Genomic DNA, 15250 nt, shown 5'->3' with positions numbered 1-15250 from the left:
CATACCAGCTCTCGATTTACCCGAGCAAACACTGTTTATACCGAAGGCCCTGGCAACGCTTCTGCCTCACCCCCAGTTCCGGCCGGGCTCCCCAGCTCCAGGAGCCCCAAACACAGGTTCCAGAGGCCAGCACGGAAAGCACAGCCGGACTCTCGAAGGCGTGGGAACCGGAGCGGGGCGCTCCTCCTCCCAGGTGGGGCGGAGCCGGGCCTCGCTGGGCAAGTGCGTGAGGCCGCGCCGGGCGCTCAGTCGTGGCGGGCGTTGGTGCGCGGGGCTAGGGGCGCGCTCGCACCGCTCTGGGGCTGAGCCCGGCCAGGGTCCGCGCGCGGAGCCACGTCGGAGCGCGCCGTCCCGACCCACCCAGGCGCTTTGCCCCGCCCCGACGTTCTCGCCAGTGGCCTAACCTGCTTGACTCGCCGCAACTCCTGGCGGCAGCAGGTGGCCTCGGACTCGCCGCCGTCACCGCTGCCCGAGCGGGCCGCGCGGCCCGGAGCCCTCTCGGTCGCCCCCGACAGGCGGGATGGAGCCGGACGGGGACCTGGAGGAGCTGGCCCGGCTGCGCTCCGTCTTCGCCGCCTGCGACGCGAACCGCTCGGGGCGCCTGGAGCGCGAGGAGTTCAGCGCGCTGTGCGCGGAGCTGCGCGTGCGGCCGGCCGACGCCGAGGCCGTGTTCCAGCGGCTTGACGCCGACCGCGACGGCTCCATCACCTTCCAGGAGTTCGCGCGCGGCTTCCGCGGGGCCCACCGCGGGAGACGGCGCTGGGGCCGGGGGCCGCGGGAGCCCGCGTTCACTGCGGCCCTGGTGGGGTCCGACCCCGGGGACAGCCAGGAGGACGAGGGCGACGAGGACGCGGCGGCGGCACTGGCCGCCCACTGGGACTCGGCGAGCCCGGGCCAGGCTTGGCAGGACTTCCAGGCGCGACTCGGGGACGAGGTCAAGTTCATCCCCAGGTGCGTGTGTGGTTTGCAGAGCGGAAGGTGGTGGTGGTGTTTCTGTCCTCCCTGGGACGCTGCCATCTCTCCCTCTTACACTCGGAGTGTGCAGACCCAGTGGACCCTTTCTCTCTCTCTCTCTCTCCTCTGTCTCTCTCTCTGTCTCTGTCTCTGTGTCTCTCCCTCTCTCTGTGTGTCTCTCCCTCTCTCTGTGTGTCTCTCCCTCTCTCTCTGTCTCTCCCTCTCTCTCTCTCTGTCTCTCCCTCTCCCTGTGTCTCTGTGTCTCTGTCTCTTTGTCTCTGTCTCTCTCTCTCTCTCTCTCTATCGCTTTCCTCCTTTCACCGACGCACTTTTAACTCTTCCAAGACGGGATCCCCTAGAGTTAAGGAAAAGGAATGCGTTCGGAGTCATAGTTCGGGGAGAAAGTTTCACCTGCTCATTTCTCAGTTTCACAAGCCAGAGTGAAATCCACAGCGTCCGGAGATTCTTCCGGGACGCTGGTTTAGGAGCGTTCCCCGAACCTCAGAGACTTGATTACCTCACCTCCTACTCCTGGCCTCCAGGCTGCACCCGGAGCAGCAGCGCTCGGTGACCCGGTCTGCTAGCCAATTTGCCATTCTCTATGGTGGTTTTTGTGTTTGTTGTTTTCCTGCTACTACGTAGAAAACGACATTGTTGCGCATTTATATTGCTGCAGATTCAGGGCATGGTGGGAAAGATATTCAGGTTTTATTGAGATTAATTTGCATCTGTCTCTGCCTAGAGTCATGGTATGTCTTGAGCTATTTTCACTTCTTCCTCAGGCACTACAAACATCTTAATACTATAAAATGTTTTTCTGCTCTCTGGATTTTCATTGAAATTTTATGCATCTCTGGTTGTCATTATTAGGAAGATCTGAACATTTTGCTTGGCAGTTCACATATCTGAGACATAAGACTCAGAAAAGGAAATAGCCCTGGAAGGCAGCAGTGGCCTGGCTCACCCATTCACCGCTTAGACCTGCAGGGCTGGGAGTCCTCACTTCTTCCTCCGCCCAGCTTCTCCCTCCTGTTTGGAAAGTTCAGGAATACTGGGCATGGAAGTTTACTCACTGCAGTATAAGAGAGATTGTGTAGAGAAAGTGGGCTTGATACCCATCTTTTCTGTTACTTACAAATGAGTGAAAATGCAGTGTCTCCACCAGGGAAGTAGAAAAATTTAAACTTCGCTATAAACCATATACTTTGAATCATCTTTCATCTGTAACTTGGTTTGGGTCCAGCTAGTTTAAAAAGGTAACAATATTAAGAATAAGAGTCAGACCACACCGTATTTTACACACACACACACACACACACACACACACACACACACACTGAACTACTTTTCAGAGTTGCAAAGTCTCAGCAGCCAATATTTGACACTTAACCTTTAAATGATGAAAATGACCTTCTTAGGATCAGCATACAACCAGGTCTTAATATTATTGGTGACATCATTATTATCACGATGCCTTTCCGACTCTTGAGATGTTATTAAATGTAATGGCACCAGCGTCACCTGGTAGACTTGTGTCCTAAGTCCCTGCGAGATTAACAAGGACAATATTTGCCTTCCTGTACTCGTTCAAGTGGAAAAGAACTAAACTGAATTGCTTCACCTGATTGTTACTATGGCAGCCGTTAGCTGTTTTGGTAAATTGGGTTGCTTCTATTCTACTTCCTCATACAGCTGTTCATCTTCCCTTCCTCCCATTCAGATGTGATAAAAATCTTTCCTTATTGACAATGTCATTGCCATTATTTCAGCCAAATTAATTCTGCAAACATTGTTGAGTGCCTGTTTTGTGCCACTGTCTTAGGTACCTTCCTAGGTACTTGGAGACAAAGAGAAGGAGGAGATGTGGTTCATGCCCTCAGGAAGTTCATAGTGTGGGTGAAATACTTCTCAAAAATTTCCTCAGAGAACATGTAAAGGCAGGAGGGTTATTTGTAGAGTTATCTGCATGTATTGTGGACATAACCCAGTAAACTGCCTGCAAGCAGGAACTTTCTTTGAATTCTTGAGGTTTTACCTTTAAAAAAAGAAGTCACGTTCACTTTATAATATACTGGGACTTGGTTTACCGTAAAATATTATATATTCTTCCAGGGGGAAAATTGTCTCTCTGGGAAACTGTGCCATTTCATCTGGTGCCTTAGTTTCCCACCTGGCACTCCATCTTCCCCCAGGTGGCACCCTGTCCCACGCCTATCCTAGGGGGGTATTTGTGTACAGTTTAAGCAGAACAGATATCAGATATAGGAATGTTTGGTTCCTGCAAAGGCAAACTGTGGTAGTGATTTCCATTTCAAAGATCATTCAAACTCTTAGATCAAAATATTAAACAAATTTGGGTTAAAGTCCTCAGTCATCGATAATTGTAATATTAGAGAGAAAATAATATTGCACTGCGAAAGAATAAAAATGCTCTCTGGGTGGTGTGTTAAATTCTCAAGTTGGTCTTCTCTTAGAAACTGAGGGACTCCTTTCCTTAAAGGTTGGGGAGGGGAGTGTCCCGCCAGGTGTCACTGTTAACCTGAGCTGGGCAGGTGTAAATGGTCCAGAGGGTCAGGATGGGCCGTTACCACTAGTTCCAGTAAGCTGGAACTAGGTCAGCCAGCAGGTGAAACCAGAATGGCCAAGGCAATGTAGTTACTTAAGAGAATTCCAGAAGGAGGATTGTATCAGGCCAAGAAAAATCCATGAAGTGGGAAGAGAATGTCTGGGGAGAAACAGAGAGCAGAGTTGTAATTACCTAGTGAAGCCAGTTTCTGGTGTCAGGGGCATTATCTTGGTGAAAGGGAAGTTTGTATCCAGTAGGTACTCAATAAATGTACTCAATAAATATTTGCTGAATGTTCTTTGATTCCCTGCTTCATATACTGAGAATGCAGTTAGTTCATGCTGCATGCATTCTCTTCATTTCTTTTGTTGGTTCCCTCCCTATATTTTCACATTCTGGTGAGAGCTGGTATCTTCCGAGATTGGCAAGGAGAGAAGGATATAGGGTGTGTGTGTCTGTGTGTGTGTGTGTGTGTGTGTGTGCATTGAGCATTCGACTGCGGCGGGGTCATGACAGGAATTCACCTCTCTCCTCTCGTCAGAGCCGAAGCTTTTCAGAGTGTTCTCAATTCCATTTGTAGCGATTTGAGTGTCATTTGTGGACTGATTCACTTTAACTTAGAACCCCACGTTCTCACAAACAGAAATGCGAGGGTCCAGCTGGCACCAGAACCACAATGGACTTGTGAATGGGCACCAGTTTTGCCACAATAGCCAGATTAGACCCAGGGTGGGTGGGGGCCTCTGGTGTAACGGGTTAGCGTGATTGGTGACGTGCCAGACAGGGCTGGGGCAGGACTTGTTCAGGCACCAAAATCAGACCTGTGTGGTCAAGCTGTTTCACATGATTTGTGCCCTTTCTACACACACAACGCTGAAGAAGAGTCTTCTGTTGAATAACTTAGAAACAAGAAATTTAATTGAGAAGAACCAAAACTACCCACGTGTGAACTGTTATGTGGATTGTCAAAAAAGGTTTACTTCGGCACGTCCACATAACTATGAAGATGATGTCTAAAATGGAGAGGAAAAGCAACAGGTGACACCAATCCCGCTTAACTAGGACGTTTTAGAAAACACGAAGCTACGAGTAGGCAGAGGCATAGCTTCATGGTCAGGGACTCCTTTACATTTCCCTCTCTTGGGGTCCACTTTAGGGCTTTTGCCTCTGATCGTCTTCTTTTGTAATAGTGCAGTTGCTTCAAAAGCCCACTTCCCCTTAATGGTATGGTGCTTGGCAGGATGGGAAAGGGAGAGGAGAGATGGACGCAAAGGAAGAGGTAAACACAGAGAGGGCTGGAGACACAGGGTGAGAGGAGGCAGAAGACAAGCAGACAGAGAGACACTGATTGATTAGATAGTGCCTCACTTGTCCCTCTCTTCCCACTCAGTGAGGGTATGGCCTTGAGACAGCTTGGGATGCGAGAGTTAAATCAGCTCTTCTCTGTTTGATCTCAGCTCTTGAGTATCTTCCACATGTGAGCATCTGGGTGCTTTGGACTGTGTTTGTTTTGTTTTGTTTTGTTTTTGCGGTGCACGTGCCTCTCACTGTTGTGGCCTCTCCCGTTGCGGAGCACAGGCTCCGGACGCGCAGGCTCAGCGGCCATGGCTCACGGGCCCAGCCGCTCCGCGGCATTTGGGATCTTCCCAGACCGGGGCACGAACCCGTGTCCCCTCCATCAGCAGGCGGACTCTCAACCACTGCGCCACCAGGGAAACCCCTGGACTGTGTTTTTAATGTTTGAAGATAAGTATATTTTTTTCACCCATATTGCCAGTAATATCTGCTACTCATCCAAGGAGATAGAGATTGGTTCCAGCCTTGAGGCACCATAGTGGGTTGGACTTCAGTCCTGGAAGAGCTTCAAAGATGTTTTTGACTGTGTGTGATGCTTACCTTTGGCACTGGCTTTGAGGCCTATCAGTGTGCTAGCCACAAGCTTTCCAGAGATTTCCTGCCGTTTCTGCATTCAGAACTGGGGATATATATATATGTATGTGTGTGTGTGTGTATATATATATATATATGTATATATATATGTATATCTTTATATGTTTCTATCTCTATATATAGATTATATATATCTTTATTTTCTGTTTCTGGTCTGTTGCTGTTTGGTTTTCCTCTTCAGTATATCCTCTATCACAATTATGTGTCATTACGCTACTGCTGAGTGGGAGAAACCTGTCCATTTTAAGCACAGCTCTTCCTTGAACCATCCAAACCTTGCTCCTGGTCCTAGCGGGAGTCTCTGTATGGCTTATTTTTTATGAGCTCTGCTTGCTTGTGGTGGCCCCTTCTGGTTCTGTTATTTGAATTTCATCTCGAGGTAGTAATTTCTTTTTGGCCTCCTGGCCCCAGAAAGGTATTCTGGGCTCCCATCCTTAGAGGACTGCCAGTTTTGGCCATACAGACAGTGGCCTGCTCTGACCCTCAGATCTCACTGATTGTTCAGAGCTCTGCTGGCAGGTTTTGGTGAGAGATTGTTTACTCAGCCCTTATGGTATGGGTAAAAAGAAAAAGGCTTAAGATGGGGTGTCATTGGAAGACTACCCTCCAAGGACCACAGACTCTTCTCTAGCTTGTCTTTTAGCCTGAAGTTTTCATTTTCTTCTCTCCGGAATCACTGTTCAAATACACGGTCACTTTGAGCTTGTAAAACCTGTTTCTTGATTTCTTCCCAGGTTAGATGATTTTATTTCATTTGTAAAATGGAAGTAGCTGAATCGGGCTGATCAGCCTTGAATGGAGGCTTAGAGGCTGATGGCGGAGAAGAGAGGCTTTGATAATGGGGGAGGTTAGGATGCTGAGGTGATTCAAATGTCTGCTTTTTTCTCCTAAGAGGATATACAGTCTACTTTCTTGCTTCATGTGTAGCTTGTGAAAGCTTAGTTGCACCTGACTGCAGTATATCGTTGGAGGGAAGAAATGGGAAGAGAGTATTTACCGTGGGTATTTGGGCTGCTCCTATCTGACTCTGTTAGTCTCATATCACGTTGTAAAATGGAAAGTAAACACTGTTTCCCAGAGGAAAGCTGTAATGATGGAATGACACGTATGATTTCTTTGATATTAATTCCTCAAAAAAACAGTTTCACTGCTTCAACTGGTAAATATTTGGGGTCTTTCAAATTATAATTGCCTTTGTCAGAGTAATTATAAAAAGAGAAAAGTGAATTTTAGCCCTTAAGGCCTTATGTGTATGTCTTATAAAAACAAGACATATAGGTGCAGTAGCTCAGACGTGTTTCTTTCATTCTTTCTCTAATTCCCTCGGTATTCATGTGCCTGCCAGTGTCCCAGGCACTAGAGAGACTCCTTCGTAGACCTGACCTTCAAGGAGCTCATTGTCTCTCATTTTTAAATACCTAGGAGTTTCTGACATCTGAAGGACCTGAGATGCAGTATAATAAATGCAGAAAAATACCTCAGGGCACATCTCCAGACTATGGACATTTCATGTCAAGAGTGTTTCTCAAATTGGGGGCCCTTTGGGTCTTTGTGTGTATGCTTGGCAATCTTAGAAGACTAAACATTTATGTTTTCATTTTGTTATCATTATATGATAATATAAAACAAATTAATTTGAGCACTTTTGGAATCACCTGGATGACTCTTACATGACAGATTTGGCTACACTGTTTCAAAACCTGCCTCTGTGTTTAAGATTGTATGGCATCTGTTCCTTGTCATGCATGGGCTGATGAGGAAGGCACAACAGTGGACTTGGTGCAAGTGATGTGTCCACGTAAATTGAAAGTGACCAACAACACAGAGTGTTGGGTTGTCTGTGTCCTCAATGGAAAAGTGATCAGGGAGTGGGGTTTTGATCCTGTAAGTGTGGCTGGGAAGCGCAGCACACAAGCTGCCAGGACCATACTGACATTGGCTGTGGGGGTGTAGTTTCAGTAGAAGTGCATCCCTTGTCAGTTTAAATGAATGTTGCTAATTCTCATTCCACTGATTTTGCAAATGCGTGTTGGTCACATAAATGTTTGGGAGCTATAAGTATAAGGAGTTTATATCTGGTTTATGTTTGTTTATAGTTAAGTGACGTAATATAAACAATATTTACATCAACTCTGGAATCCATAGGAGATATTTTCTTTAATAAGGTCTACATGTTTATCAAGTGTGAGAAATACTGTTCTAAAAGGACTTGAAATCCTCGAGAACTGTATAAGATTGAAAACATTAGTTTCTCTATTTTTCATTGCTTATCGATCTCATCCGTCATTTAAATTGAGGGCATAATATTGTGGAAGAAGTTCATCTTAAATTGTTCCCAGTCTTAAGGATCATTTTTGTTATTTGCCCACAGAGGAAACTCTTCTTGCCTTTTCCCTATGTCAATCATTCACTCCTTCATTTAAAAAACTTTTCTTTTAATGCATGTGTGCCTGGAACTGCACCAGGAATGGGGTGCTTTAAAATGATATCCAGTCAAAACTCAAAAGTTTCTTAGACAGTTTCTCTCTCTCCAAAGGGGATGGCATTGGTGAGCGTAATGAACGGGAAGAATCACAAGGTGGGTGGTCTGGGTCCAGCTCTCACTGGGGGTCAGAAATCAAGCAGACCAAATTGACAGATGAATGGATAAAGAAGATGTGGCACATATATACAATGGAATATTACTCAGCCATAAAAAGAAATGAAATTGAGTTATTTGTAGTGAGGTGGATGGACCTAGAGTCTATCATACAGAGTGAAGTAAATCAGAAAGAAAAACAAATACCGTATGCCAACACGGTATATATATGGAATCTAAAAAAGAAAAAAATGGTTCTGATGAACCTAGGCGCAGGACAGGAATAAAGATGCAGACATAGGGAATGGACTTAAGGACACGGGGGTGGGAAGGGTAAGCTGGGACAAAGAGAGTGGCATTGACATATATGCACTACCAAATGTAAAACAGATAGCTAGTGGGAAGCAGCCGCATAGCACCGGGAGATCAGCTTGGTGCTTTGTGACCACCTAGAGGGGTGAGATAGGGAGGGTGGGAGGGAGACACAAGAGGAAGGGGATATGGGGATATAAGTATATGTATAGCTGATTCACTTTGTTATACAGCAGAAACTAACACAACAATGTAAAGCAATTATACTCCAATAAAAATGTTAAAAAATAATAAGGCATTAATTTAAAAAAAAAAGAAAGAAAAATCAAGTGGACAAACTAAATTCAGGGAGTTTCTTCCTCTCTTCAGTAGAGCAGTTATCTCCATTTATCTTGTGTGGTGGTGTCACAGTTCCAGCAAGAGAGACTCTAGGCCCTGTCAAATTATCTCCACGTTCCCTCCTCTTACCAGCCCGTGGGCTGTGACTGATGCAATGGAGGGGGTCTCACAGACTCTGAAGCCTCCGGGGCCAGGCAGGTAACATAGACCTGGTGGAGTGGAGTTGGGGCCCAGTAGCAGCCTCTGCTTCATATGCTGGGGGGACGGACAGATGGTGCCATGCAGGACATTGGCCCAGTTTTGCCAGCGACGCCGACTTATAAAGGATGGTGAAAAATCCAGATCTTAAGTAGGAATCTCCAGTTTTGCATATTCCATGAAGGACAAAGCGCAGAGGCGGGAAAGATACTTTTTCCAGTTTGCAACCCCTGTTTCCTACCTGAGAATGTGCCCTAGTAAATTCAAGTGTCAGGCGTGATCTTGCTTTGAAGATTCGTGTTGACGTGAGCATGTGGTTCCATGGTACCCTAACTTAGTATTTTAATCATGCTACTTCTTCCCCTTCCAAGTTTATGGGATAGTATTTTGACCCAAAGATAGTCTGTCTGTACTCTCTTTTTTGCTCTTGGGTGTTCTTGTAGTTTCCTGAGTTACCTTGTTCAGGCTTAACAGATGTTGCTGTACAGTATTTTCTGCCTCCAGATTTGCTGCCCTGATGGTGTGTCCTTGGAGGAGGAGGGCTGAGCTCTGAAAGCATTGAGATGTCCAGAACACCTTTTACCCTGATGTCTTTCTTTCTCTTCATTTGAAGCTGAAAGTATTTGTCACTGTTTTAAGATATGTTAAAAAAAAAAAAAAGGAATGAAATAAAAATAAGGGAATTTAGTGATGAGAGGTTATATTTTCTGGTACCACAGTGGTATTTCCTTTCATTATTGGAATATTTTGTCCTTCAGTCAAAAAAAATTTTATGGGGATGAAAAGATGCTCATCACTAATCATCAGAGAAATGCAGATCAAAACCATAATGGAATATTGCCTCCTACCTGTTAGGATGGCTGTTATCAAAAACACAGAAAGTAACAATTGCTAGTTAGAATGGGGAGAAATTGGGACCCTTGTACATTGTTGGTGGGAATGTAAATTGGTGCAGCCACTATGGAAAACAGTATGGAGGCTCCTCAAAAAATTAAAAATAGAATTATCATAGATCCAGCAATCCCACTTCTGCATGTATATCCAAAAAAATGGAATCAGGATCTAGAAGAGATATCTGCACTCCTGTGATCATTGCAGCACTAGTCACAATAGCCAAGAGGTGGAAACAGCTCAAGTGTCCATTGATAGATGAATGAATAAAGAAAATGTGGTATATACATACAATGGAATATTACTGAACTATACAAAAAGAAGGAATTTCTGTAGTATGTGACAACACAGGTGGACCTGAGGACATTAGTCACAGAAGGACAAATAATGTATAATTCCACTTATATGAGGTATCTATAGTAGTCAACTCTTAGAAAGTTGAATGGTGGTTGCCAGGGGCTCAGGGATTGGGAAATGAAGAGTTGCAGTTCAGTGGATTATAGAGCTTCAGTCGTTCAACATGAAAAAGCTCTAGAGATCTGCACAATAAGGTGCATGTAGGCAACAATACCATACACTTAAGAGTTTGTTAAGAATAGAGATTTCATGTTATATGCTTCTTAACCACAAGAAAAGCAAACATATGGAATACAAAATTTCTTTTTTACAGAGATAAGAAATTGGGATAGCTACAAAAGCTCTGTGTCTCATATCTTTTTGGATCAGTACCAAATACAGACTCCGTCAAGGTTTGCCTTTTAAATATACTCACACCTGTCGTTTTCAGGTGACCAAGCAGAAACACTCAAAATAATGACACATTCTGAGAGCTCCCTCCCACCACACACACCGAGGGCAACTGCTCTCTTCAGTTTCAGTTTTTGGGGGGCATTTTATGGGCATGTTCAGCCATGATACCCCCTCACGATCATTACAATTATGGAGCATGCTCAAAGTGACCATTTTGTTATAATGGTATCTCTGACCTAGAGTGTTTTTTTTTTAATGTCTGGATAGAAAACAAACAAGTGGGGCTTCCCTGGTGGCGCAGTTGTTGAGAGTCCGCCAGCCGATGCAGGGGACACGAGTTTGTGCCCCGGTCCAGGAGGATCCCACATGCCGCGGAGCGGCTGGGCCCGTAAGCCATGGCCGCTGAGCCTGCGCGTCCGGAGCCTGTGCTCCGCAACGGGAAAGGCCACAACAGTGAGAGGCCTGCGTACCACACAAAAAAAAAAAAAGAAAAAAGAAAACAAACAAGTGCAGGTGAGTTATTCATTCTGAAATCTGGGTGCAGCGGTGGAAGTTTCACCTGCTGTGAGCCTCTTGTGGCTGCCTGGTCTAGAGGTGGAGGGGCGGTGGGAGGTTGAGGCAGCCGGCACTGGCTTGTTGCCCATCTCCTTAGGCATGGGGGTTGCACAGTGCATCCCCTGGTGTGACCCACTCACCTCGTAATTCTTGCTCCTGTAGAACAGTTACAGTCTGCTCTGGCTGAGGTGGACGAATTCCTGAGGAGTCAACCAACATTTGCTTAGAAAATCCATGTTTTAGGACGTTCATATATCATGTTTTCTAATGGACATGCCATAAACTAGTGTTCGTGTTTGTGATGCAAATATGTTTTCTTTTCCTCCTTGGGGATCTGTTGGCATAGCATGTACTTCAGTCTGGCAGAGATGGTTAGCCTGGGGATGTCAGTGAATGAATTATACAGTGCATGCATTTCTACTCTAACACAGCACATGTATTCTAGACAAACCTAATGTTCTGCAAACACACAAAGGACATATGGAAAATAAAAGTAGGGATGGGGCTGATCTCTCCATATCTGTATAGCTTTGCAACCAGCATACTCAGAAAACCAGTAACAATCTGAATAAGATATTAGCACAATAAAAAAGTCACATTAGATGCTTAATAGAAACAGACGACAGTCCAGGGTACCAGTACAGAAAAACTGTAAATGTTTTAAAGCAAGTATAGGATTTTGCACTTTGTTTTTTAAGGTGAAGGTAACTCGGTGGATGGAGGTACCTGGGTTGTGGCTGCTGGGTTAAAGGAACAAGGACAGAATGCACAAAGACAGTGCATGTGTACCGTCTGTGCTGGGAGGAAGCCCCCAGGGAATGGGCATTGTGTCCAGACTGAGTTCACCTGCAGCCGGCTGCCTTCAGCTGTGGTAATGGGCTTGCATTTGGTGACTGTTACTTGGGCGCAGAGCATCGACATGCTGGGAAATGCAACTTCCACTTCTGCGTCATTCATCTATTGACCTAAGGGATGAGCTAATTGATGCTATAGGAACATGCACTGTGTCTGAGCAGTCCTAATCTTGAGTGAAAATGCATGGGAGGCTAAAGCAAGGCACAAAGCCAGAAATGAGGGTTAGATTGATTCTGTGTGTACAGGTCCGGAGGTTTTATATTGGTCGAAAAGGGATAGTGCATTGCCTCTCTGCTAAAAGATGACAGTGAATAAGCTGTCTTCAGGCTAACAAATATCTGTCCACAAAAGTCCACAGATCTGTTGAATAGGCTGTGATAGGTTCATCCTAATGAACCCTGGTGAGAATTATAACGTTATGTTGTAGGTGAGCATTTGGGCCATTAAAAAGTAACCTATTCTGTTGAATAGTATTTTAAATTAAAGTTCTTATTTAGCAACTGAATAAGAATTCAGTTCTTATTGAATTCAATTTATTCAACCAAGTAAGCTGAATAACCTTATTCATCTGTTTTAAGCAGTGCTAGCATATACTCATGGTGAAGCTGGTACATTTGTTTATGCAATTAACCCCAGGAAAAGTACAGTGATATAAGCCACTGAGTTAGTTAGAGAAATAGAGCCAATAAGATGTGAGCGTGTGTGTGAGCGTGTGTGTGTGTGTGTGTGTGTGTGTGTGTGTGTGTGTGTGTAGGTGAGGGGGCGTGGATTTATTTTAAGGAATAGGCTCACACGATTGTGGAGGCTGGCAAGTCTGTAATCTGCAGGGTGGGCCAGCAGGCCGGAGACCCAGGGAAATGCTGATATAGCAGTTTGAGCCCCAGGGCAGTGGGCTGGTAGAATTCCCTCTTCCTTAGGGGTGCTCAGTCTTCATTTAAAGGTCTTCAACTCACTGGATGAGGCCTGCCCACGTTCTGGAGGGTAATCTGCTTTACTCCAAATCTAACTGATTGAAATGTTAATCTCATGTACAAAAGACCTTCACAGCAACGTCCAGACATGTATGACCAAATATTGGAGCACTGCAGCCTAGCCAAGCTGACACATGCCATTAACCATCGCAGCTACTAAAAAAAGTTTTCCAGATACTCTGTTTTTGAGATTCCCTATGCTATGCGAATTGGTTCCGGTGAGATCAGAGAGCATTTTTTTATTGCTTCCAGCTTACAAAATATGCACCAGAAATTTTTCAAATATTTATTTGAATCAGCAAAAATCCCTATACATATATTATAGTCCCCTTGTACCCCTTCCAAATGCCTAAACACTTCAAAACCACATATCAAATTTCAGGGGTGGTTTAACGTTATTAATATTTTTCTATCTGCCGAGAAGAGGCTTACCCTCCCTGTGTTCATGGCTCTGAGATGCCGCCTGGGAGAAGAGGGCTTCTTCACCCTGGTGTCTACCCCTCCATTCTCACCCTACACCCTCACTCATCCTCAAAATATCCATAACTCCACACTGAGCCCCTCACGGAAGAGACCTCTTAGATTTAAGCAGCCTCAGCCATCTGGCAAGTCACGCCAGCCCTTTACGTTGCTGCACTTTCCCAGGCAGTCTAACTGCTTGCTTGTTCATTTCCTTTCTTCCTTTACCTCCTCTTCCTCTCTCCCTCCCTCCCTCCCTTCTGCAACTGCTGTGGGAAAAGCACTGTGCTAAGAAGTCCAAAGGTGAAGTTTTAATGAGAAATTGTACAAAAATCCCCAGAGTAGGAACAGGTTCTTACTTTACTGTCCCCAACTGCTAGTTTTTGTCCCTGAGTTGGTAGAGCTAACAGGGATGCAAATTGAAAGGCACGGGGAAGCCCAAAATGTTCCACCAGATACAGGTCCTAAAACTCAGCCGTAAGGAGGCCGTGAGTTCCATGCTCAGTTTCCCAGGACAGGCATTATTCAGCTCCCAGGAGCTGGTTTTAAATCACGTCTTTTCTCAGGCTCTGCAGCTCAGGGCCTCAGACCAGCAACACTGGCCACACCTGGGAGCCCTTCCAGCAACGCAGACTGTAGGCCCCACCACAAACCTACTGAAGCATCTGCGTTTTAACAAGATCCCTGGGAGACTCGTGCATGTCTTCAGCTCTGCTGAGGAAATGAGAATTGAGGGTGTGGAATGCAGCCACGTTGGGTTGGGAGCTGCTATTCAAAACGTAGAAAAGCCCCAGGAAGAGAAGGTGGAACTGAGGTAGAAAAGATAAACATCACGTGCTTCAGATTTTGCCTGGGGTTGCCTCTGAAATGAAATCCAAATTGTGAAGTGTTCGTGATTGAATTTCCCATGAAGATAAAAAATATATACTTCCTCGAATATATTGTGTAATATTTTGTGAACGTGTTCCTCAGAGACAAATACACCTACAGAAGAGTGCAAGGAGCTTGGTATACGGCTTGCTGACTCTTCGCAGATGGAACACTCTCATATTTGGCATCCAGATCTAGAAACAGCACGCACCTAGAAGCCCCGTGCTCCCTTCCCGTCACCATAGCCCCTCCCTAACCCCCCGGCATGATTTCTTGGGTGTCTGTTTCCTTACTACATAGGTCTGGCTTCTTGCAGTCACCATTACGCTTGTGAGCCTGTAGTTGTAGATCTGTCATTTTCTCTCTTCATTGTGTGAAGATACCGCAGTTCATCTATTTTACTTTTCACGGCCATTTGGGTCATTTCTACTTTGCGGCTATTACATAGCGTGCCGCGATGGGCAGTCCATCTTTTGGCAAGCATATGGACTCACACGGTGCCTTGCTTTTAATAACTGTTTTCAAAATAACTTCAGCTTTCCTTGCTAACTCAGGGTCATCATTATGAAGCTGAGTTTCATCCCGGGCTGTGGTGTAGCGTATCCCCAGGATTTGTGGGGATGGCAGTTCAATTTGGCTTTTCGAGTTCCTGTGTGCATTTTCTGTTCTTGCTGTCAGGCTGCCGGGTGACGGTTTACTGTTGTCAGTTCTTCCTTCCTTCCTGGGTACCTTCGTTTACTGAAGACGCAGAAAGCAAACTGATCAGATGAATTAGAACTGTGTTCAGAACCCCTTTGAATGCATGTTACTCCTGTGCCAAGGATGGGGCTCACAGGCCGCTGTTCGTTCTCTCCTGACTTTGTCTGCTTTTTATTCTTCTCAGGGCCAGATGCCTGAGCTTCAAAGGGCTGGAGTGCTGTCATCGTTTTGAACTTAATTTTTTTTTGGCGGTTTTATTCCTTTTCCATTTTTATTTATATTTTAACTCCTTGCCCCCTTTCG

The 15250-nt window shown here is 45.5% G+C and overlaps 1 protein-coding gene across 1 annotated transcript in view; it reads left to right on the top strand.

Moving 5' to 3' along the window:
• The first annotated feature begins 261 nt into the window (after positions 1-261).
• Positions 262-15250, top strand: part of RASEF (RAS and EF-hand domain containing) — a 70868-nt gene continuing 55879 nt past the window's right edge. The window contains exon 1 of the mRNA XM_030832769.3: positions 262-951. Coding sequence (XP_030688629.1) covers positions 521-951 — 431 coding nt within the window. The 5' untranslated portion in view covers positions 262-520. The remainder of the gene's footprint in view (positions 952-15250) is intronic.

Source organism: Globicephala melas, chromosome 6, assembly GCF_963455315.2.
Source record: "Globicephala melas chromosome 6, mGloMel1.2, whole genome shotgun sequence".
Taxonomy (NCBI): domain Eukaryota; kingdom Metazoa; phylum Chordata; class Mammalia; order Artiodactyla; family Delphinidae; genus Globicephala; species Globicephala melas.
This window is presented reverse-complemented; position numbering and strand designations above follow the sequence as displayed.